Raw genomic sequence first — 26,394 nt, forward strand, 5'->3', positions numbered from 1 at the left:
CATAGTCTGTCTCCTTGAACATTTGGGGGGCATTCCCAATGTAAGCAGCATGATTAAGTCATTTTCACTTGTCCTGGTTGGATTCCCTAGACAGTAAACTCCTGCATAGGCTTGGCTGCCAAAGTTCTGGGAGCTGATAGCTGGAAATAGGGAAGGAGATGAGATCTCGATATTTATTGTCCTTGGGTTCACTTAGTCTGTCTCCTCTTTTAGGAAAGGCATCAGTATTCCAGTGAAGGACCTTTTCCAGGGCACTCATGATGACAGTTGCCAAGTCCTGTAGTAGGTCCTGGGTGAGGAAGTCTTGGTATGTATCTGGGACTTTTATTTTTTTTGCTATCTCAGAATTCATGAGCTTTGGTTATTTAGAATGGTTCTTATTGTTCATTCATTGGCCTCATTGACTATTCCCACTCCACATCCTTCAAGAAATCTATGTGATTTGTGAAATCTGAAGGTGAAGGAACACTGGGCCCAGCAGTATGAACCTCTGCCATATTTTTCATTTTTATTTTTAAATTTTATTATTTATTATTATTTTATTTTATAAATTTATTTATTTACTTTTGGCTGCATTGGGTCTTCATTGCTGGGCACGGGCTTTCTCTAGTTGCGGCGAGCAGGGGCTACTCTTTGTTGCGGGGTGCTGGCTTCTCATTGCCATGGCATCTCTTGTTGTGGAGCACAGGCTCTAGGTGCGCAGGCTTCAGTAATTGTGGCACACAGGCTCAGTAGTTGTGGTGCATGGGCTTAGTTGCTCTGCCGTATGTGGGATCTTTCTGGACCAGGGCTCGAACCCATATCCCCTGAATTGGCAGGAGGATTTTTAACCACTGCGCCACCAGGGAAGTCCCTTGTTATTTGTTCTTCAATATTTTCAATATTCTTTGTGTGTGCTTAAACTAAGTAATGTTTGATGACTGAAGTTCCATTGAAATAATATAGTATGTGGACATTTATGCCTCCCTTTAAACTTTTCCACATAGAAATCCCTTTCTTAATGAAATCTTATTTTCCTTTCACCTTCTCCTAACTCTTAGCCAAGTTTTGTTTAAGAGAATGTTCTATATCTTGAAGTTAGGCTAGTTAAATACTTTGAATGATACATCATTGGAAGAAATGTATCTTCTCTATTCTCCATGGTGATAAATATACAAAAACAAAAGCATTATTAATAAAATAGACTTGTTTTCTCACACGCTTACCTACTTTACAGACACTTATACATTGTGTTAAAACCTGAGACTAGTGATTTTACATTTTAAAAAGCATTTTTCAAAGCATGATGGATGTTTAAGATGTAGATGAGAATGGTAAAGACAAGGTTTTTTTGAGGTGAGATCTAAGTTTCTGGTCAGTTTCTTGAGGTGAGATCCAAGTTTTTGGTCAGGAACTTGTATTTTCGGTATGAATTTTGGGGTGACTATGAACTCACATTCTCTAAAAAAAATCTGTTTAGGATAGTTCTTCTACTTCTTGTTTAAAAGACTCCATATGGGCTTCCCTGGTGGTGCAGTGGTTAAGAATCCTCCTGCCAAAGCAGGGCACACGGGCTCGAGCCCTGGTTCGGGAAGATCTCACGTGCTATGGAGCAACTAAGCCTGTGCTCCACAACTACTGAGCCTGCAGGCCACAACTACTGAAGCCCACGTGCCTAGAGCCCATGCTCTGCAACAAGAGAAGCCACTGCAATGAGAAGCCCGTGCACCACAACAAAGAATAGCCCCCACTCGCTGCAACTAGAGAAAAGCCCGTGTGCAGCAACAAAGACCCAACGTGGCCAAAAATAAAAATAAATAAACAAAAAAAACCTCCACAGGTGCTATTTTTTTGGTTTTTGGTTGAGTTGTAAGAGTTCTTCATATATTCTGGACATTTATCAAATAAATGATTTGAAAACATTTTCTTTTATCCTGTGGGTTGTGTTTTCACTTTTTTTTTTTTTTCTCGTGGTACGCGGGCCTCTCACTGTTGTGGCCTCTCCTGACACGGAGCACAGGCTCCGGACGCGCAGGCTCAGTGGCCATGGCTCACGGGCCCAGCTGCTCCGCAGCATGTGGGATCTTCCCGGACCGGGGCACGAACCCGTGTCCCCTGCATTGGCAGGCGGACTCTCAACCACTGCGCCACCAGGGAAGCCCTGTTTTCACTTTTTTTTTTTTTTTTGCGGTACGCGGGCCTCTCACTGTTGTGGCCTCTCCCATTGCGGAGCACAGGCTCCGGACGCGCAGGCTCGGCCGCCGTGGCCCACGGGCCCAGCCGCTCCGCGGCATGTGGGATCCCCCCAGACCGGGGCACGAACCCGTGTCCCCTGCATCGGCAGGCGGACTCTCAACCACTGCGCCACCAGGGAAGCCCCTGTTTTCACTTTTTTGATGGTGTTCTTTGAACCACAAAAGTTTTAAATTTTGATGGTTTAATCAATTTTTTTTTTCTTTTATTGCTTGGACTTTTGGTGTCATATATAAGAATCCATTGCCAAATTCCAGGTCATGCAGATTTACCCCTGTTTTCTTTTTAGTTTTATAGTTTTAGCTCTTGTATTTAGATATTTTATCCATTTTTTGGGCATATGCTATTTTGTATATGCTGTGAGATAGGGACACAACCTCATTCTTTTGGATGTGGATATCCAGTTGTACCAACACCATTTACTTAAAACACTATTCTTTCCTCATTGAATTTTCTTGGTACCCATATCAAAAATCAGTTGACTGTAAATGTAAGAGTTTATTTCTTGGATTCTATTCCATTGTTCTTTATGTCTTCTTGTACCAGTACCATACCATTTCTCTTACCATAGCATTTATAGTAAATTTAGGAATTGGGAAATGTGAGTCTTCCAACTGTGATCTTTTTCAAGACTGTTTTGTCTATCCTGGGTCCCCTGAATTTCCACATGAATTTTAGGATCAGCTTGTCAATTTTTGCTAAAAAAGGCAACTGAAATTTGATAGGAAAATTATTGGTTAATTATTGGGTGTATTGCTGTCTTTACAATATTGAGTCTTAAGTTATGAACGTAGAATGTTTTTCCATTTATTGTCTTAAATTTTTTCAATGAAATGTTTTCAACAGTCAAGTCTTATACTTCTTCTGTTGAATTGTTTCATTCAGCTATTTTATTCTTTTGGATGCTATTATAAATTGAATTACTTTCTTTCTATTTTTGGATTGTTTATTGTTAATATATGGAAATACAATTACATTTTTGTATAATGATCTTGAATCTTGCAAACTTGTTAAATTCATTCTGATTTTTTTTGTGTGTTTTTCTTAGGGTTTTCTATAAACAAGATTATGTCACCTACAAATAGAGATAGTGTTACTTCTTTCATTTTAAACTTGATGGCTTTTATTTCTTTTTCTTCCCTAATTGCTTTTCCTAGATTCTCCAGTAAAATGTAATAAAAGTAACAAGAGTGGACATCCTTTTCTTGTTCCTGATCTAAGCGGGGGAGAATCTAGTTGTTTACCATTAAGATGTGCTGTTAGCTGTGCATTTTTCATAGATGGCTTATCAGGTTGAGGAAATTCCTTTTTATTCCTAGTTTATTTTACTGTTTCTATCATGAAATGGTGTTGATTCTGTCAAATGCTTTTTTCTATGTCTATTCTGATTATGGAGTAATTGTCATTTATTCTATTAATAGGGTGTGTTACATTTACTTTTCCATGTTAAACCAATTTTACATTCCTGGATTAAAACCCATGTCGTCCTGGCATGTAATCCTTTGTATGTTGCTGAATTTGGTTTGCTGGTATTGTGTTGAGAATTTTTGTGTCTATAAGTGATATTGATCTATAGTTTTTTTGTGATGTCATCATCTGCTTTTGTTATCAGGGTAATCGATTACTGGCATCATAGAGTGAGTTGGGAAATGTTCACTCCTATTCCATTTTTTTAATAAAAGTTTTGGAAGGATTTTTGTTTAATTCTTCTTTAAACATTGTAAAATTCACCAGTGAAGTCATCTGGGCCTGGGCTTTTTTTTGTGGGAGGGTTTTTGGTAATTGTCATTACATCTCTGTTCAGATTTTCTATTTCCTCTTGAATCACTTTCTGTAGTTTGTGTTTCTCTGTCTAAGAATTTGTCTGTTTATCCAGATTATCTAATTTTATTGGATGATGACTTTTCATAGTATTCCCTTATAATCCTTTCTATTTATGAAAGGTTGGTATGTAAGGTTGATATTTTAAAAATATAGGTGTTTATAGATATACATTCCTCTTTTTTTTTTTTTTTTTGTGGTACACGGGCCTCTCACTGTTGTGGCCTCTCCCGTTGCAGAGCACAGGCTCCGGACACGCAGGCTCAGCGGCAATGACTCACGGGCCCAGCCGCTCCGCGGCATGTGGGATCTTCCCAGACCGGGGCACAAACCTGTGTCCCCTGCATCGGCAGGCAGACTCTCAACCACTGCGCCACCAGGGAAGCCCGATATACATTCCTCTTGAACACTGCTTTTGCTGCATCCTATAAGTTTTTTTGTTTTTGTTTTCATGTCATTTATATCAGAGTAGTTTCTGATTTGCTTAGTGATTTCTTCTTTGACCCATTGGTTATTTAGGAGTGTATAATTTAATTTTGACATATTTGTGAATTTCTAAAATTTTCTTCTGTTGTTGACTTCTAATTTCATTCTTTTTTAGTGAAGGACATATGTTCCATCATTTCATTCTTTTTAAATTTAATAAGGTTTGTTTGATAGTCTAGCATATGGCCCATCTTGGAGAATGTTCCATGTGTCCTTGAGGAGGATGTGTGTTTTGCTGTTCAGTGAAGGTGTTCTATAGGTGTCTGTTAGGTCTAGTTGGTCTATAGTGTTGGTCAAGTCTTCTGTTTCCTTGTTGACCTTCTCCTTTTTATTCATTTTATAATTATAAAATGTGCTTCTTTGTCTAATAATTTTTGTCTTTAAGTCTATTTCATCAGATTAGTATGATTATTTTGCCAATCTCTGCCTTTTGATTGGAGGTCTTAGTCCATTTATATTTATTATAATTACAGATAAGGTAGGATTTACATTTGCTATTTTCTTATTTGTTTTTGTATCTTATGTCTTTTTTGTTCCTCTCTTTCTCAATTGCTGTATTCTTTTTTTTTTTTTTTTTTTTTTTTTTTGCTGTACGCGGGCCTCTCACTGCTGTGGCCTCTCCCGCTGCGGAGCACAGGCTCCGGACACACAGGCCCCGCGGCCATGGCTCGCGGGCCCAGCCGCTCCGCGGCACGTGGGATCCTCCGGGATCGGGGCACGAACCCGCGTCCCCTGCATCGGCAGGCGGACTCCCAACCACTGCGCCACCAGGGAGGCCCTGCTGTATTCTTATGTATTAGATATTTTCCAGTGTACTATTTTAATTCCCTTGATGTTTCCTTTACTGTATGTTTTTGAGCTTTTTTAAGGTGATTGCCCTTGGAATTACAGAAAAAAGAACCTTCTTAACTTAAAATATTCTACTTTAGATTAATACCAACTTAATTTCCATAGTATTCAAAAACTTTGCTCTGATATAGCTCTGTTCCCCTTCCCTCCTTTATACTATTATTACTATATGAATCACATCTTTATACATTATAATCCTGTCAATACAGTGTTATAATTACTACTTTATGTAGTTATCTTTTAAATCAGATGGGAAAACTGTTCATAGAAAATTACATTTCTTGTGTATATACTTTTATAGATGCTTTTTATTTCTTCATGTGTATTTGAGTTACTGTCTAGTATCCTTTCTTTTCATCCTGAAGGACTCCATTTAGTATTTCTTTTGGGCAGGTCTGCTAGTGATGAATTCTCTTAGTTTTCATTTATCCAGAAATGTCTTAATTTCTCATTGTTTTTGAATGACTATTTTGCTGATTATAGAATTCTTGGTTGAATTTTTTTTATTTCTGTCCATTGAATATGATATTCATTACCTTCTGGTCTCCATTGTTTCTGATTTGAAGCTGTTAATTTTGAGGACCCCTTGTATAATCAGTTTTCTCTTGTTATTTTCAAGTTGTCTTTCAACAGTTTAAGAAGTATCTAGATGTGAATTTATTTGAGTTTATCATCCTTGGAAGTCACTGAGCTTCTTGAATGTACAGATTAATTGTTTTTTTCAATTTTAATAGATTATTTTTTCGAGCAGTTTTAAGTTTATAGAAAAATTACACAGAATACAGAGTTCTCATAAACCTGCTCACATTGTTTTCCCTATTATTAGTGTCTTGCACAAGTGTGGTACATTTGTTACAAGTGATGAAACAGTATTGATACATTATTAATTATAATTAAGAGGGGTCAGTCTTTGTGTTGTACAATTCTTTGGGTTTCGACAAATGCATAGTATCCTTTAACCACTGTAACAGTATCCTATAGAATAGTTACATCACCCTAAAAATGCCCTGTTCTGTACCTATTCATCTGTTCCTTCTTTCCTTCAAATCCCTAATAAATGCTGAACTTTTATTGTCCTTATAGTTTTGCCTTTTCCAGATTATCATATCTTTGGACTCATACAGTGTGTAGCCTTTTCACATTGGCTTCTGTCACTTTGCAGTATGCGTTTAAGCTTCCTCCATGTCTTTTAATAGCTTGGTAGCTGATTTTTTGAAAAATCACTGAATAATATTCCATTTTATAGATGTACCACAAATTGTTTATTCATTCACCTATTGAAGGACATCTTGATTGCTTCCAGTTTTTGGCAATTATGAATAAAGCTGCTATAAACATTCATATGCCTGTTTTTGTGTGTACATACATGTTCAGTTTGGGTAAATAGCTAAGAGTGTGATTGCTGGGTTGAATGATTAGCCTATATTTAGCTTTGTAAGAAACTGCCAAAGTGTCTGCCAAAGTGACTGGCCCATTTTGCATACTCGGAGCTCATTGAGTCTCTTGGATATTCAGATTAATTTTTTAAAGTCAAATTTGGGAAGTTTCAGCCATTATTCAAAGTTTTTCTAGAGATATCACCTCCCTGACTTCAGAACATACTATAAAGCTACAGCAATCAAAACAGTGTGGTACAGGCACAAAAAGAGATGCAGAGGTCAATGGAACAGAATAGAGAGCCTGGAAATAAACCTACACACTTATGGTTAATTAGTCTGTGACAAAGGAGGCAAGAATTTACAGTGGAGAAAAGACAGTCTCTTTAATAAGTGTTGTTGGGAAAACTGGATAGCTATATGTAGAAGAACAAGATTAGAAGAACATTTCTTCACACCATATACAAAAACAAACGCAAAATAGATTAAAGACCTAAATATAAGACCTGAAACCATAAAACTCCTAGAAGAGAACATGGGCAGAATGCTCTTTGACATAAATTATAGCAACATTTTTTGGGAACTGTCTCCTAAGGCAAAAGAAATAAAAGCAAAAATAAACATGGGACCTAATTTTAAACTTAAAAGCTCTTTGTACAGCAAAGGAAACCACTGGACAAGACAAAAAGACAACCTACTGAATGGGAGAAAATATTTGCAAATGATATGACTAATAAGGGGTTATTATCTAAAATATGTAAACAGCTCATACAACTCAATGTGAAAACAAACAACCCAATCAAAAAATGAGCACAAGACATGATTAGACATTTTTCCAAAGTAGATATACAGATGGCCAACAGCCATATGAAAAAAATGCTTGTCTCTAATCATCAGGGAAATGCAAATCAAAACCACAATGAGCTATCACCTCACACCTGTCAGAATGGCTGTCATCAAAAGTCTACAAATAACAAATGTTGATGAGGATGTGGAGAAAAGGGAACCCTAGTACACTATTGGTGGGAATGTAAATTGGTGTAGCCACTATGGAAAACAGTATGGAGGTTCCTCAAAAAACTAAAAATAGAACTACCATATGATTCAGCAGTTCTACTGCTGGATATATATCAGAAGAAAATGAAACCGCTAATTTGAAAAGATACATGTACCCCAGTGTTCATAGTAATGTTATTTACAATAGCCAAGATATGCACACAAACTAAATTGCCCATTGCTGGAATATTACTCAGCTGTAAAAAATGAAATTCTGCCATTTGCAACAGTGTGGATGGACCTAGAGAGTATTATGCTTAATGAAATAAGTCATACAGAGAAAGACAATACTCTGTTATTAGTTATATGTGGAATCTCAAAACAAATGAATATATATAACAAGCCTCACAGATACAGAGAACAAACTAGTGATTACCAGTTGGGAGAGGGCAGGGGAGGAGGAGCAAAATAGGTGTATGGGATTAAGAGACACAAACTATTAAATATAAAATAAGCAATGAAGATATATTGTACAGCACAGGGAAATAAAGCCATTATTTGGCAATTGCTTTAAATGGAGTATAATACATAAAGTATTGAATCACTATGTTGTACACCTGAAACTAATATTGTTAAGTCAACTGTACTTCAGTAAACAAAATAAAGTCAAATTTGGGAAGTTTTCAGCCATTATTCAATTTTTTTCCTCACCCCCTCCCCCATGCTCATGACTGCAGCCCCCTCTTTCACCCTTCTCTCCCACCCTTTCCTCCACTTTCTTTCTGACACTCCTGTTATGCATTTGTTGATGTGCTTAATGGTTTCTCACAGATCTTTGAGCCTCTATCATCTTTCTTAATTCTTTTTTCCTTTTGTACCTCAGACTGGATACTCTCTCTTGACCTTTCCTCAGTTCCATTGATTCCTTCTACTGTCAGTGCATACCTGCTGTTGAGCCCCTCTAGTCAGTTTTTCAATTCAGTTATTGTACTTTCAATACCATCAATTCTATTGGTTCTTTTTTATAATTTCTATTTCTTTATTGAAATTCTCAATTTGGTTAAATATCTTTCTCATGGTTTGATCTAGTTCTTTAGTTCTTTGAACATACTTATTATAACTGACTGAAAGTCTTTGTGTAGTTAAATCCAGTGCTTGGGCTTCCTCCAGGACAGTTTTTATTGAAGCCCCCTTTTCTGTGTATGGGCCAGACTTGTGTTTCTCTACGTGCCCTGTAATTTTTTGTTATTGTTGAAAGTGGACATTTTATAATGCATCAACTTTAGAAATCAGACCTCTGCCCCTGCCCAGCCCAGGGTTTATTGTTGTTATGGACCTTCTTGGGTTAATTTTGTTAATCTGTGTTCTTTATTGCATGAGGCAACTTAAGTCTCTGTTCAGTTAGCTTAGAAGCTGACTAATGATTAGTCAGAGATTTTCTTAAATGCCTTAAGCAGAAATTGCTTGAGGGTATAACTTTGTTTAGGGATCTGATGTGTTAATAGTTCAGATGCTTAAGTATTTCAGCAGAATCTTCCAATGTTTGCTTTCCAGTAGAGGTTTGGAGTGTGGGGTGGTAGACAGCATAGTTGGAGGAAGATAAGCAGCTAATTCAATTGCAGGATTGTTTTTAATGGAATCCTCACAGCTGCATAGGATATGTTGGATTTTCCAATCATATAGGACCATTAAACTGTTCCTTGGCACACATGTTGGGAAATGCTCCTAGAGTTTTCTCTGAAAAAGTTCAACCTAAGTTGTGGGATGTCTTCAAACCTTTAGCAGTCCACAAACAGAGACTAAAAAAAAAAAAAAAAGACTGGAGAGAAGGTTTTAAAAGAGAAATCAATGAGCCATCATTTTGAAGAAAAAAATGGATATGACCAGCCATCATTTTGAAGAAAAAAGTGAATATGTCGAATTAGTTTACCAGTATGCTTTCTGAGTATGTGTGTATACTTACGTGGGCATATATATCCCTTCACATATTTTTCTTTTTGTTTCACGTGTTTTTTTAAAAAAGACTCATGGGACATAACAGCATTGTTGGATGCCTGGTACATTTAAGAAAGCTGACTGCATAAGAAGCACTCTACATGGGCAGAGGATGTTACCTGGAATCAGAGCACTAAATGATCCCGACTTTTCTTGATTTAAATGGTAAAAAGTCTAACTACTTTTTGTAACATTACTCTGTACAAATGATAGTCAGTTATTTATTTTTATTTGTATTAATATTCACAATTTGTTTCCTAATTAAATATTTAAAAGTTCTAGTGCTAATTCTGGTGTTAAAAACTTTTCAAATCTCTATAAATCTGGTTTTGAGACAAATGATAGTATTTGACTTTCTTTGTTAGAACCAATTGCCAAGTAATAAAATTGACTTTTGAAAACAAAACAATATCTGTATATTTGTAAACACTTTACATAATAAAAGTGGGTTAGGTTCCTGGAATTTGAATATAGACAAAGGGTCTTTCATAAGTTACAATTTGCATACAAGTGTTGTTTTTCAGCTAGGCTGTTTCTGTATTTTGGATTATGTATGTCTTCTCTTCCTGTGGTGCCTGGTATGGAACTGAACAAAGTGAGGTCAACCCAAAACAGTTCCAAATCTGACCTGGTTTCACCTGAGCCTTTCTGTTCCAGTTTGAAAATTCAGTTGACCCGCTTTTCCTTCAAAGATTCTTAGAAGCCACAGCCATTTCTGAATGTCTCCTTAAGTGTACTTCCACTCTTACGTTGATAAAGAGCAGAGTGGATCTGATCTCTTCAAATACTTGGGGCTGCTGACACCAACTGATGGACATTAATGGATGTGTCAGGAGGAACCCAGATTAGTAATGATTTCAAGGCAAGGGGTGCTAATTAGCACTGGCACAGGATCAAAAACTCACCAACTATGGAGAATTCAATAACTATAGCCTAGGTCTTCAACTGTGTTTTGCATCTCAATATACCTGAGAGGTAAAATGTTGATTGTAGGATATTCTAGCATATCCTTGTACTCAGCATTTTAAAAAAGACAATCTGGCATTGATACCAGAGATGATGGGTATCCTATAACACTACTTCCTTTCCTCTGATTGACCCACTTTGTTTTTGTCTTAAACATCTGACCTCATAACAAAGAGGACAGTTTTTGAACCTGAGAAGATGTCATGAAACACTGTATTTTATATATATATATATATATATATGTATGTATCCTTTCTATTTTTCTTTTAGTGCTGCCCTCCATTTCAAGATGCCTTTGCATTTCTGATAAATGCAAACTGACAAATCTCCAGGCCACTACAGAGGGGAAATCATTACTGCTTGAAGCCTGGAAGACTGCCCTTAATAAAGCCAAGTCCCCAATTGTTGTTGAAATGCTGAGGAAGTTGCGGAGGAGGAAACTTTTTTCTTATCCCACTAAATACTACTTCTTCCTTCTTGTTTTTTCCCTGGTCACCTTCTCTGTTTTAAGAATTCATCAAAAGCCTGAATTTGTAAATGTTGGACATCTGGAGCTGCTTGAAGAGAATCCTAGTAGTAATATTAATTGTACCAAAGTTCTACAGGGTGATGTAGATGAAATCCAAAAGGTAAAGCTTGAGATTCTAACAGGGAAATTTAGAAAGCGCCCTCGTTGGACAAACTATGACTACATAAACATGACCAGTGATTGTGCTTCTTTCATCAAGAAGCGCAAATATATTGTAGAACCCCTTAGTAAAGAAGAGGCAGAGTTTCCAATAGCATATTCTGTAGTGGTTCATCACAAAATTGAAATGCTTGACAGGCTCCTGAGGGCCATTTATATGCCTCAGAATTTCTATTGCATTCACGTGGATACAAAATCAGAGGAATCCTTTTTGGCCGCAGTGACTGGCATTGCATCCTGTTTCAGTAATGTCTTTGTGGCCAATCAGCTGGAGAGTGTTGTGTATGCATCTTGGAGCCGGGTTCAGGCTGACCTCAACTGCATGCAGGACCTCTACCGAATGAACGCAGACTGGAAGTACTTGATAAATCTCTGCGGTATGGATTTTCCTATTAAAACCAACCTGGAAATTGTCAGGAAGCTCAAGTCGTTAATGGGCGAGAATAACCTAGAAACGGAGAGAATGCCACCCCATAAAAAAGAAAGGTGGAAAAAGCATCATGCAGTCGTGAATGGAAAGCTGACAAACATGGGGACCGACAAGATACATCCTCCTCTTGAAACACCTCTGTTTTCAGGCAGTGCCTATTTTGTGGTCAGTAGGAGGTATGTGGAGTATGTGCTCGAGAATGAAAAAATACAGAAGTTTATGGAGTGGGCAAAAGACACATACAGCCCGGACGAGTATCTCTGGGCCACTATTCAGAGGATCCCCGAAGTCCCAGGGTCCCTGTCCTTAAGCCATAAATACGACATGTCTGACATGCACGCGATTGCCAGGTTTGTCAAGTGGGAGTACTTTGAAGGTGACATTTCCAAGGGCGCCCCCTACCCGCCGTGCAGCGGCGTCCACGTGCGCTCCGTGTGCGTTTTTGGAGCAGGTGACTTGAACTGGATGTTGCGCGTGCACCACTTGTTCGCCAACAAGTTCGACACGGACATCGACTTCTTTGCCATCCAGTGTTTGGATGAGCATCTGAGGCATAAGGCCCTGGAGACATTAAAACACTGACCCTTGGAGGCAGTTTTAGAAATAATTAGGAGGCATGAGATGTACCCCCATTTGATTCTTCTGCCTACAGAATCTAACTCTTCAAGCCAGAGAAGCCCTATGGTTTCTGCAGAGCAGGTCGGTTAGAAAGGTTGTAGCCTTCAGGCTTGACTTAGAGTTAGAGTGTAGGGCAGGTTGCAGGGCGTTGTGTGGGGGAGTGGTCCGGGTGGCTGGGGAAGAGATTGTACGCAAGTTATCCTGTTAAAAGAGCTCAGGGACTGAACAAAACCCGAAGGTTTGACCTGTGCCAAAATTACTTGGAGAGCTTTAAATATGATGGTTTTTCCTGATTTGAATAGATTTATAGCAACAGCCAACAGTCAGGATGTAATTTATCTTGTAGACCACATTTGTTGAAAGAGAAATTTGACTTTATTCTAAATGATCTTTGTAAATGATTGACTTTCTGCTGTAACATTGCATTGTGTTATGTATCTCTATATGCCATCTCAGGGAACTTGCAAAAACGGGCTTGACTGAATGTGAACATTTCCCATTTATGCTTTTAACAATGTACATATGTTTTAAAAGCCCCCCCCGCCGCCAAAAAACAAGACTTTATAGTTTAGTTGATTCTATGAATCATCTTAGGTTATTTACAAAGTTAAGGTATCTTTGATTATTATAGTGTCTACAGAGTAATACTCAATTTTTTTCAAATATGTCTCGCTTCTCCTCCTCCAGTCTCCCTAGACCCTGCTGTCAAGCTGTACATAAACTTGTTTTCATAGTGCCCCGTATTCCTAGTGTCCCATATTACAGCCTCAGTTCTCCTTTGTGATCCGATTGGCAGTAATTGGTGTGGAGAACTAAGACAAGAAAGGGTGAAGTGTAAGTATGGCAGAGGGGAGGAGGAGTCATATGTAGACAATCTCTGAGGCCTGTGTTGCAGCAATCGGTACTATCCCCAGAAATTATGCCTGTTGCTCTTCGGGTCTGCTTGTGTCCATCCTCCAGGCTCTTGCATCCGACTGTCACCTCTGTCGCCTTTTGAAAGGAACTGGCTTCCCGTCTTCTTGCTTCTTCATGTTACCGTTGTAACCAATGTAACCAATAACCGTTGGTTATTCGTTAGCTCTTGCATTTTAAGTTCCCTTCTCTCTTGGAACCTATGAGGAGGGGAAAGGTGTGCTGTTGTACCACCTGGCATGCTTGAAGGCCTGGGTATCCTAAAGGGAACATTAGGTTTGGGGTGGATTGTCTCAGTATTGATATTATTCTCAGCATATGGTTTTTACTCTATTTTTCACTAAAAGACAGATTTGCGGTTGCTATTGTGCTGTCTCAAATCTCAAAGTAAATGAAGATTTAAAAAAAAAAAACTTGCTCTTTTGCTAGGCTGATACCATTCAGCCATCAATTTAACAGGAAATGAGAAGCTTTATCATTTAGCTGAGACTTCAAACAAGAATCAAATCCATGTACTTTATTTTTAAAACTTAGACAACTTAAATAGTATATGGGAAATACATAATATCAGACAGTTTTCAGGCATTCAACTGATAAAACATTTTATTCCTCAGAGTTAGGAAACGTTTTTATTTTATGGAGAGGCTTGTTATACTGACCCTCCTGAATGAAAGTTTCACACTTTTGGAAACTTAATCATTTGTAAATGTGCAAGTCAGTGGATTGCTATGGTTTGCATGATTTAACAGGGCAGCCAATGTTGGACCAAGAAAAACATACCCACTTTGAAAATTCAAGAGGTGATGTCAGTGAGGACATTATATGCATGGTGTTCTGTCTCTATTGGCTTCTAAACCAATTTGTTCTTTGAATGCACGTCACGTCTCTCCCATGCTCTCTTTTAGAAGAAAGATTTTACCTGTAAGTTGGGCTGTTTTTTTTTTTTTTACTCTAAAACCAGTGATTTTCAGTGACATACTTTGTGTCTATGTCTTGTGTTTCTTTAACTTCATTCATTGTATCTTGAATACTATAGACATTTGTCATTTTTAAATTTTGAATATTTGCAAATTTATGGGAAAGTTAAAAGTAATAGTACAGTGAACATTATAGAACTTTCACCTGGAGTCACTGGTTGTTAGCATCATTCTCATTTGCTCAGTTTTATGGATTTTTGAATTTAGCAAAATTGAAAATTGAAAGTTAAAAAAAATTTACAAATATCATCGCAGTGCTCTTACTGTAACGTGACTGAATCTGATTGACATTTAAATTGGCAGCTTTGAGGGGTTTTTTTTCTCCATCATATATGTAAAAATATGATTTTAGAATCCATTTCCACAAACCCCACACTAAAACTGTGGACCCACCATCTTCTATGTAGCTGTGGTACGTCATCTCTCTAGAATGGCACTTGCTGAAATGTGTCTGAATATTACCCTATTGCTAATAGCTTTACAGGGATTATATAGCCATTAGGACTCAATTTTATACTATCCAACCTAACTTAAAACAAATGAAATTCATAGTAGTGGAACAAGCAATTGGAAGAATCAGGAAGATGGTTTCAAAAGGAAACCCTTACTACATTCAGGAGGAACAAAAATGCTGTAAGTTCTTTGGGAAAGATAAATTATTTAAATTGCTTCCTGTATGTCAGTTATTAAATACTAATTACTTTTTACTGTCATTTAAGGTCTTTTATAGGGAATTATTAGAAATCATATTCCCAAATAAATCCTTAAATATACATAAACTGCAATTTTTTAATGGAAGCGTTCTAGTTAATGAAGTACTGATCAAGATTCACATATTACTTATTAAGGACAAGAGTTAACAAAAATGGTTCTCTCTTTATAGGCAATTACCTAGGCTCTTCCCAGACCATGGTAAACAGCCATTCAGCCTTGAAAATGTGAAACACTGTTGTCTCTAAACGTGTATTTGTGTCATTCATCAAGCACAATTCACTTAAAGAACAGAAGTGGATTTTCTTTTGTAGTCATTTGGGGGAGGAGGAAGCCATGTTTTACTTCATTTCATCTGTAGAGTCAGTTGACCTGGACTTTTTCAGTTGCCTTAGAAAAATAAAAATCATTTCTCGTTATGGTAAACATAAATAAGTAAATGCAACACTTTCATGGCAAGTGTGGTTACCTTAAGGTTTACTCTTTTGAATACGGGCATGACTTGATGTGTTTGGAACTAGTCATATCACCATTAAAATCACCTATTCAGAAACCAGTGCCTTGTCTCCACAAGTTATTTTGTTAGCTACCAGCACCCCAATGTTAAATTTAGTATTTGGATTTGATAGTTTGTAACCAACAGGTGTTTTGTGTGAGTAGTGATTCAAAACATAAAGGTTAATTCTTTAGGCAGAAATGTCTGAGAGAGAGGGTTTGGCAATGGCAGAAAGTGTAACACAGGTTATGCAAAAAGAGCTAGACCGGGGACTTTCGAAGAATGCAATTTAATAGCTAGTATTGCTTTCTGGGCATTACTGGCTTCAGCTTATGTCTGCAGAAGAGCAAAGGCCACAGATACTAACAGGATCCATGACTTGTGGTATGAATGTGGAGAGCACACCTGAGGGAAAAGGGAAGCTCCCTCCCCGGAGCATTGAGTGTCCGCTCCAGCTGTGTCCTCAGCTGGTCTGGTAAACCCTTCTGGATGTTCTTTAGCCGCATTTTCGATGAAACAGACTCTACGAAGTGGCAAAATTGATTAACTTCGGGTCTTTCTCAAAAGCTTGAGAGCTTTATGTATCCTTTATAAGCCTGCTTGTCAAGGATTTAATTTTTAATATGTGCTTAAAGTTTTCAGGGCTCGTCATCAGAATACTGATTTACTATTTTTCAGTGTAACAAAACCCGACCTAGAACTGAGTTGTAACTATTGGGAAAGAAAAGAATGTTTTCAGTAGTGCAGATGATGGGATTGTCCAAGTTGAAAGCCCAGGAATCTTGTCTTGAAATTAATAAGACTTTAGCAAATACTGCCACTCATCCAAAAATTAGTTTTCCATATTCAAACAAAAAAATTGTTTTAAGATATAATGGGGATAGGTTACCTTTCATCATGGCAATAAGCTCTATAAAATGTGTAGACAAACTTAAGATATGTGTGGGACCTGTATGAATAAAATACTTCTATAGATTCAAAACAAAACAAAACAAAACATTGTGCTCCTAGCTGATAAATATTTTAAATATCTCCCTTCTTCCCAGATCAATCCATCAGTCAAATATAAGCCCAGTCATAATCTCAAAGGTCGATAAAATTATTCTAAATTTCATCCGAAAGAAAAAATGTGCAAGAATAGCAAAGAATGCTTTGAAAGAGATTAATAAAGTCATATAATACTAGATACGAAGCCATACTTTAATGGTAAAAAATGTTGAGTACTGTAAGTTTATATTTGAACTCTCAGACTGATAACAGTAATAGCCCAGAAACAGATGCTAGTATATATAAAACATTGCAAAGCAACTATCAGAACATAGTGAGGAAGGGGTGGGTAGTAAAAGTTCCAGTAAATACCTGTTTGGAGAACGTTAAATTATCGCTTTGTAATGCGCAGCAAAATCCAAATGGAGTAAGAATGAAAATAAACTGAAAGAACATGTCAGTGACTATCTTTGCATGTGATGGAATTTTCCAAATAAAAGCAATGGGAGGATTCATTAAGGAACAGATAATAGATTTAACTAAAAGTGTGTATTTCCTGAATATGAGAAAGCAAAAGGCAATCAGAATTGGAAAATTTGCCAACAGTTTTTGAAAGAGGGAAAAATGGAAGTTATTTATACTAATATTTTTTTAAAAACAGCTTCTTGAGATATAATTCATATACCATACAATTCACCCATTTAAAATGTACAATTCAGTGGTTTTTAGTATAACATCACAGTCAGTTTTAGAAGATTTTCATCACTCCCAAAAGATACTCTGTACTCTTTAGTGGTTACTCTCTATCACCTCTCAACCCCCTTATACTAATAAATTTTTAAAAAGCATTAAGATGCCAGGAGTAAAATGAACAAAAGATGTAATAATTCACAGAAAATGAAATAAGGAGAATACAAATGGCTAATATGAAAAATTGAAATTCAATAAAACGAATCCAAATTAAAATTTTTACACACCAAATTCGGGTTTTTTTGGCGGGGGGGGTGCGTTTTTTTTGTTTTTTTGTTTTTTGAAACGTGACTGTTGAGGAATGCATGCTCATACTGCAGGGAGGAGTGTTAAAACCTATCAGGTAGAGTCTTTAAAAACACTCAAATTCTTTGATCAATAATTCACTTCTTGGAAATTATCCTAGGGTAATAACGAGAGATTTGGATCCACATTTAAACCCAGTGTTTGTCAGCTTCTTATTTGGGGTGAAATGTAAAAATCCATAAATCTCCAGTAATAGAGGAATAATTATGTACTTTAAAAAATATATGATGAGGTATTATAGAATAGTCCTATAGTATGCCTAATGCCATGGAAAATCACTGTAGGTTAAATGAAGTAAACAGACTGGAACAGAATATATAATGTGCTCTCAATTATGTTAAAAAAATGATACTGAACAGAAAGGAGCATTCAGAATTTCCCTGAAATATCACATCTTGATACTTTGAGAACTATTCCTTCCAGCTCTATAAAATTGATGCTTGCCAAATATTTATTTGGAGCATTTTCCACATATGGTTTGCCTTAGGGAGTATTACTGAGACTCCTTACCCCTAGTCTTCACTTGGTGGGTTGTAGCGGGAAGGAGCCCTGCTTTCCTGGAGCACTCCTCTTTTACCCACAGAAATGTTTTTAGATTTAAGCCTTGGTGCTTTGCAATGTGTCCCGAGGCCTTATACTCTGGGTAACCCTCTAAGATACTCTACTTGTATACCATGGCTGGAGAGAACTTTTTGCAGCACTAGCCAGAAGAATCACTGAACCAATTCTAAAGGGCACTGTCAACCTGGCTTCAAGATCCTAGGGTGCTCAGATTGGCAGCTATTTGGCTTTTAGCTCCTTAGAATCTACAGACGGAACTTCATTTTCTGGTCCCAGATACGTGTTAATTGCTAACTAGGTGAGGATGGTCTGGTTCTTTCAGCTGCATGCCAATACAAAACAGATGTTCTTCTCCAGCAAGAGGACAGGAAAATATTCAGATGGGTCGTGTGGAGTCACTTGGATGAGCAATCTTGGTGCAGGAGGAGGATCTTGTTTAACTCCAGAGTTTTATGCATTCCATGTGAAGGCTTCACTACCTTCAAGATTAGCTAAGAAACAGAAACCAATGCTTTCTTTTTAAAAAATATTTATCTATTTATTTATTTGGTTGCACTGGGTCTTAGTTGAGGCATGTGACCTCTTAGTTGCGGCACGCATGTGGGATCTAGTTCCCTGACCAGAGATTGAAACCAGGCACCCCCCTGCATTGGACTGCGGAGTCTTAACCACTGTGCCACCAGGGAAGTTGTGAAACCAATGCTTTCTTTAAAAAATAATAATAATAAATAAATATTTTTTGGGGAAAGGATTTACTTCTACAGAGCTAATCATTAGCTTAAACATTACTTACAGGATATTTATAATTTACTTTCTTTGTCAGACTTATTAGTAAACTATTCCTGGCCCAATCAGAGTTCCTTCGTTTAACTTAATTCAAAGGAGACATGTTTTCTCTCCGGGAAGCTTTCCCTACCTCTCTTTCCAAAGAAAAATGCCCCTCCAAATACGTTCCTTAAAGCTCATTGAGGGAACAATGACAACAGCTAATATTTGTTGAGCGTTTCCGTTCTGCATGTTCTAAGCACTTTGCACTTACCACCTCTCACTTCACAGCAACCTTAGGAGCAGAGGCTACTATTGGCCCAATTTACAAAGGGGGCAAAGAAGTACGTGAATCTGTAACAAATGGCACATCTTAAATACAAGACAAGTTTTCTTCTGATCTGTTCACTTCCTTTCTACCATTTCCACCATCCCATCTCCTTCCCCAGACCCTGCTCTGCTCTGAGTGTAGCACTTTTTAAAAAATAAGCAAATGTATTGAGAAATAAAAAGGGTAGAAACAAAAAGAACGAACCCTTGCATCTTGCTGAAATCTTCCCCAAAGGAGTGTGTGGAGGGAGAGGAGATAAAAACCTGGAAGTGTGGTGAACATCCATTTGATGAGGACCACTGAAAAGGAGAGATGGGCCAGAAATCCTGAGCCATAATAGTCTTAAAGGTAGAAGGAAATGCAGGAGAGAGGAGTCAGGAAGCCACAAAGGGGAATAGTTTCAACAAGTGCCATCAGTCTTAAAATACTTGGAAGCATGGGAGGTTTGACAGGGAAATGTTTGGGCATAAAATATATGACAAGTGCCAACCTCCAATTTCCAGGGACCAGTCTCCCTTTGAGTACTACTTTCCTGTAGTCAAGCATTGTTTCTCTAACTAATGTAATAAATATACTTTCACACATACAAAGAAGGGCGGCCTTGGAAATGTGAGGTAATTTTTCTTTGGCTGAGCCCTATTTGCTTGCTTTTTGTGTTGCTGAGGGAATTATGCAAATTGATAGGTTTTGCGAATGTGAGGGGAGGAGATACCAGCTGGAAAGACCAGAAAGGACTGTTTGGGGCAGGGCGGTGGGTGGGCCTGCAGTCTATGGAGGAGAATTTGAGGGCAAGGGGAGATTGCGAAGGGAGTCTTAACCTTCTCCTTGATGTCAGGTGACCCACCATCCTGATCTGCCCGGCCCTGAGGAGGAGGTTCCTGGGACGCTGGACCTCGAGTGCCAACGCCAGGAGGAGTTGATCTCCCTTCCTGTGTCTTTCCCCCCAAATCTTCAGGAAAATCTACATCAGTGCTTTTGACAGTGGATTTTATGCGTTCTGGGCACTAGCAATTCAGAAATTGACCTGTAGTCAAGCGCAAGAAAGAACAGGGGGCCCACAAGTAGGCCCAGTCACATACAGGCGGAGTTCCTCATTAAGCAGAGAATTATAATCAAGCAAGTCTTGGAGAAGGTATCCACTTAACGGAACCTGAAAAGCCTCACCCAGGCTGTTTGCATCCAGGCCTTCCCACTTCTGAGGGGCGCTTTGTAGGCAGGGCTTGTGGATGGATAGAAATCAGAATAAGACAGACCAAGCTTGTTCCAGTTATGATACGTCAGCTCATGTACCAAATCACACCCACCTAACTTTGCAGGTTCTACTTTGGAAAACCCTTCCATGTTCTACCCGGTTACTCTAGTGTTCATTCTGGAGTGTCCTCTCTCCCCACAGCCAGTCCCTAAGGTCTCTCTTCTTAATGGTGCTTCTACTCATACCCTCCTCTCTTGTCATCAAGCCCTGTTTAGTCCCTCCTCTCTCACCTGGAGCATTGCCACTTGCCAAGCCTCCTGTTCTTGAAGGCTGGCTTCCTGAAAATGTCACCAAAACAATCTGGTCGTAAGACAGAGCAGAGTCTACTGCTGACGGCAGTGACGGTGAGCTCCATCTCCAGGCTCCTGATAGCATCTCAGAGGGAGGAGGGCCAAGTCGGGCTATTTCTGAGGTCTTGAATTCTGCTTAAGTTGGGTCTGATAGTGTGGGATCTTGGAGAATGACAGTATAAAATGGTGTAGGATTGGAGGAAACAGCAAAGGTGAGGATTTTGAGGCAAAGGGTTCAAACAGTCCTGGGGTATAAACTGACATTTCATGCTTTTTATTTATTGCAACGTTCTTGGGCCTTAGAGGATGTTCCTGGAGTGAACAATGAAGTTATTTGCAACTTTTACCTTCCAGGGCAAGAGTTTTCTGAAATAGTAAGGTGGTGTTGATGAAGACCATGTGGGTTCAGATGAATTTGCTTCTTACCTCCTTCCCTCAGGTCTCTCACTCTCCTGATAACAGCAACGACAGCAACAGCAATCACAGTAGCAGCAAATACTTAACTCCATGTGCCAAGCGCTGTCCTAAGCATTTGACAAATATTAGCACGTTTAATCCTCACTGTAATCTTAGGGCATGTACAACTGTTGTTCACATTCTACTAACGTAAGAAAAAACCAGTTCAGAGAGGTCAAGTTACTTGGCCAAGTCACACACTCTGTGGAGGCACTGTCAGAGTGATGTATCAGAAATGAAAATTTGGTAATTTCACACCCTTGCATAGCCCTTCCAATGACTCCCTGTTGCCTAAAAGATAAAATCCTGATTTCTTCAAATGGTGCCTGAGGCCCTCCCTGATCTGGCCTCTGCCCACCTCTCCATACCTTCTGTTTTGCACATGATGCTCTATCCATTTGGGCCACATGTGGTTTTCTGAACATGTGATGCTATTTCATGTCTCCTTGAATAGGACTCATCTGGGGTTTTTGCCCCTGGTATCATCTCAGTCAGCATCTGCTAAACAGTGGTCTGAAGGAACCATCTCTTCTCTCACTTTCAGCCTGTGTGCTTTGCCCACACTTAACAATGGACTGAGAGTAAGAGGGTGCTGGGGTTTCTACATCCATCTTACAGGAAGCAAGAGGGTTCACCAATGTTGAGAAAGCAAGTGGAGAAAGGGAGAGTTGCAGATTTTGTCGTAGGGCTGCCCTTTGAGCCCTGGAGCAACCTGAGCCCAGGATTGTTCACTCATAGGATCCAGTAGATTCTGACTTTTATTGCTTGAGAGAGATCGAGCTGGGTTTTTGAAAGCAGTTGCATCAGAAAAGGTCCTCTTTCACACTATACACTCTCCTAGAACACATTTCTCCAGGCTTTCAGACCAGAACGTCTTCACCTCTTAACACTCAACTCAGGCTCATCTCCCCTATGATAAATAAGGTCCTTCCTGACCATCACTGTTTTCCTTCTGGCTTATATAAATGATCACTGTGATCTCTGGCTTCCATATTACCCTGTACAGAGTTTATTGCCACCATCTACAATAAACTATTGAACTCACTCATATACCTGTATGTGTAGTTTGGTATATTAAAAAAAATAGACTTTATTTTTTAGAGCAATTTTAGGTTCACAGCAAAACTGAGTGGAAAGGACAGAGTTTCCCTTTATCCCCCGCCCCCTGCCCCCATCCTTCCCCACTATCAACTTCCCGAACTAGAGTGGTTCGTTTGTTGTAACAAATGAACCTGCATTGACATATCACGATCACCCCACATCCATAGTTTGTCTTTGGGTTCCCTCTCAGTGGTGTACATTCTTTGGGTTTTGACAAGTGTATAATGACATGTATCCACCATCTCAGTGTCATGCAGAATGGTTTCACTACTCTCAAAGTCCTCTGTGCTCTGCCTAGTCATTCCTCCCCTCCATCCCTAGCAACCACTCATCGTTTTACTGTCTCCATCGTTCTGCCTTTTCCAGAACGTCCTATAGTTAGAATCATACAGGATATAGCCTTTTCAGATTGGCTTCTTTCATTTAGTCATATGCATTTAAGTTTCCTCCATGTCTTTTTATAGCTTGATAAGCTTTTCTTTTTAGCATTGAATCATATTCCATTGTCTGGTGTACCACAGTTGATTTATCCATTCGCCTACTGAAGGACGTCTTGGTTGCTTCCAAGTTTTGGTTAATTCTGAATAAAGCTGCTATAAACATCAGTGTTCAGGTTTTCTGTGGACATAAGTTTTCAGTTCCTTTGGGTAAACACCAAGGAGCGTGATTGCTGGATTGTATGGTAAGACTATGTTTAGTTTTGCAAGAAACCTCCAAACTGTTTTCTGAAGTGGCTGTACCATTTTTGCACTCCCACCAGCAATGACTGAGAGTTCCTGTTGCTCCACATCCTCGCCAGCATTTGGTGTTATCAGTGGTCTGGATTTTGGCCGTTCTTACAGGTATGTAGTAGTTTTTCATTGTTTTAAATTTGCAATTCTGTAATGATATATGATGCGGAACACCTTTTCATATGCTCATTTGCCATCTGTATATCTTCTTTGGTGAGGTGTCTGTTCAGGTCTTTTGCACATTTAAAAAATTGGATTGTTGATTTTCTTATTGTTGACTTTTAAGAGTTCTTGGTATATTTGGGATGACAATCCTTTATCAGTTGTGTCTATTGCAAATATTTTCTCTCGGTCTGTGACTGCATTTTTTAACATAAAAATGCATGTTAAAATGTTAAATTAATAGCTGATATTGCTCCTCGGGGGCAGGGACAGCGTACCTTCATTTTTTGTATTTCCAGGCCTAGCGCAGAATGTGACATACAGTTGGTTCTCACTAAATATGTGGTAAATGAACAAAGACAGTTAATTTGCTTAATTTTTTTTTTTTTTTTTTTTTTTTGGCCATACCGTGCAGCTAGTGAGATCTTAGTTCCCCGACCAGGGATTGAAACCGTGCTCCCTGCATTGGGAGTGTGGGGTCTTAACCACTGGACCACTGGGGAAGTCTCTCATTTGCTTAATCTTGAATAACCTCTCTTAAGGGAAAAAAATCTTTTAGGTACATTTTTTCCTCTCAAAGAGAAACCATAACAGTAGAAGGGGAAAAAAATAGATTTACTCACAACATCTAACCTTTGGTTTAATTTGGCTTGTCTTTATATTCACTGTGAAATGAAACCTTACTGAAAATGAAATGCTGCACCTGAATTCAAGTATTCTGTCATTTTGTCCCTGCCCACAAATATTTGTTCAGGAAATACGATTTTTAGGAATATGGTGTTCTTTGCTCACTGGCTGAGCATGTGACCGAGGTAACTGGAGAGCAGGTCCAACCAATCCTGCGTGTGCTGTTCGGGTCTTGGGCAGGTCAAGGTTTCCTTCGTTCCCCAGAGGAAAAGAAGGGAGGCGGAGGGCGCAGTGCATGTTCATGGGCCCCGGGATGCATTTTTTCCCAAGCCCTTTATAGAAATTCACAAAGGGGGTCAGGGTACACCTGTTTCCTATGAAGCTGGACTGTACTTTGTATGAGATGCAAAGAAGGAAATAGGGATGCTAATGCAAATAGGAAAAATAGGTGTCTAAAAACTTGGGGAGAAAAAAAATACATGCTTTCTTGGCTTAGGATGAGTAACAATAAACCAGTGGGACAGGAGAGATAAAAGCCTTCCCCAGGGATCTTTCCACACACCTCCTGCCTGGTAGGCGGACTGTGGGGTGTGTGTGACATAATTCGGTACTGCTGTGTCATTTCAACAGTGGAATATGGCAGGAGTGCAGTGTCTGAGGGTGAGAAATTGCCTACTGTGATTGTTATATCCATCCATGTAAGCAGGTTTGCCTCAACCTGGGCATGATTGACATTTTGGGCCAGATAATTCTTTGTTATGGGGGTGGAGTCTGTTCTGTGCATTGTAGGATGTTTAGCAGCATCCCTGGCCCCTATGCACTAGATGCCAGTAGCAGTCCCCCTCCCTGGTTGTGACAACCAAAGATGGCGCTAGGTATTGCCACATGTCCCCCGGGAGGCAAAATTGCTGTTGCTTGAGAACCACTGATTTATAGGAAGAATTCAGTTCCCATCACAGTGCCTGGGAAGAGTGTCTTGTATGTGAAAAATCACTGACTAAGGTATTAGATTCATGCTGGTGGACCAAATGTTCATGGTTTCTGCCCATATGATGCTTAAATCTGATGGATGAGAAGATGGGTAGATGGATGTAGGGTGTCTCAATAGGTAGATGTGATTTCTCTTAGTAATCATCCAGTGTTTAAAAAAAAAGTCATCCAAGCTACTACCTTTCTAGCCAATCTTGGGAGGTAAAAGCAACCCTTGTGTGAAGGTAGATCAAGTAGTCAACAATCAGAGCCTAATGACCTGGGAAAAAAAAGTTATCTTTTTAAAAAAATCTGAGGTAGAGTCTATTATATAAGCTTCAGGTATACAGCTTAGTGATTCACATTATTTAAAGGTTATACTCTATTTATAGTAATTATAAAATATTGGCTACATTTCCTGTGTTGTACAATATATCCTTGTAGCTGATTTATTTTGTATAGGACTTAGCATTTCTTGACTCTGGATAACGTGACCACAAATTTCTTTGGCTTTCACACTCACAATAATGCTACCCACTCTGCTTTTTAAAAAAAAATCCGTCATCGTCTCATGAATCCACAAATTTAGCTACTTTTCCATCTTTTCCATAGCTTCATCATGCACTACAGGTGTTACTTTAGCACTTTCCCGAGTGGCCTCACCCAGAGATCAGCAAATTTTCTCTTCCTTTCCTGGATGTTGATTCATTAACACCGGACTCGCGGCCAACAGCACTGTTAACTTGTGCCTGAACCAAGCTTCTCTAACTTGTTTTCTCTGTAAGGCACATCCCAGCCTTCTGGCACCTCAGGGACATTAGGTACCACTTCAGCACTGCTGGGGGGATGGCATAGGCTGGGGGGTGGGGGAGTGGTGGTGAACAAAAACGCACAAAAATGCAAAAAGCATGACACTGTTAGACTGCAAAAAGGACACTTATTTACAGTGTTAAAGCCGAAAGGAGAAAACAGAGCCTCGCCTTTTTCCACCTCAGCTAGGAATGTGCATATTGGATGACTGAGATTTTTCACCTCTCTGTACATGTTGATGAGTGATCGTAAAAGTGCCACAAGTAATGCTTTTGGGGTCACAAATACATTTTAGTGAGTATGTGAATTTGCAAATACAGAATCCACGAATAATGAGGATTGAAGGTATCTATATTTTTAACAAGTTCCCTATGGTATTGTGATACACAGCCAAGTTGAGGAAACTCTGAATTACATAATTTGTGAATGTGAGGTAGTGCTTCTATTTGTGACAGTGCAAAAATTATAAAATTTTCTAAAGACATTTAGGTTTACTGTCCTGCCCCAATTTAAAAAAAAAAAAGTTTAAAGCTATGCCTACGCCTTGTGCTGCAACTGTGGCTATTACCATTGGTTGAGCTTCTGTTGAGGAAATAATTTTTATTCTTTCGACCTTAGATAAACAGAGAGATTAAAAAGAATCTTCTTTGTGATGGAAGTGTACAAATATTAGGTTACCACTGCAGAATTAAGATAGCAAAGGAAGCACAACTGGAATAATCTTTCACTTTTGGAAAATCAAC

At 38.7% G+C, this 26,394-nt stretch overlaps 1 protein-coding gene across 4 annotated transcripts in view; it reads left to right on the forward strand.

Annotated features, from left to right (window-relative positions):
* Positions 1-23,194, forward strand: part of GCNT1 (glucosaminyl (N-acetyl) transferase 1) — a 71,737-nt gene extending 48,543 nt beyond the window's left edge. For 2 of the 4 annotated variants that reach the window (XM_060102344.1, XM_060102346.1), the window contains 3 exons: positions 214-307; positions 9,784-9,920; positions 10,992-15,605. In XM_060102344.1, coding sequence (XP_059958327.1) covers positions 9,893-9,920; positions 10,992-12,421 — 1,458 coding nt within the window. In that variant the 5' untranslated portion in view covers positions 214-307; positions 9,784-9,892 and the 3' untranslated portion in view covers positions 12,422-15,605. Of the gene's footprint in view, positions 1-213; positions 308-9,783; positions 9,921-10,991; positions 15,606-23,112 lie in introns of those variants that run through there. The other 2 variants (XM_060102345.1, XR_009532834.1) reach the window with 2 other exon arrangements.
* The last annotated feature ends 3,200 nt before the right edge of the window (positions 23,195-26,394 follow it).

The sequence above is a fragment of the Mesoplodon densirostris genome, chromosome 6 (genome assembly GCF_025265405.1).
Source record: "Mesoplodon densirostris isolate mMesDen1 chromosome 6, mMesDen1 primary haplotype, whole genome shotgun sequence".
NCBI classification, from domain to species: domain Eukaryota; kingdom Metazoa; phylum Chordata; class Mammalia; order Artiodactyla; family Ziphiidae; genus Mesoplodon; species Mesoplodon densirostris.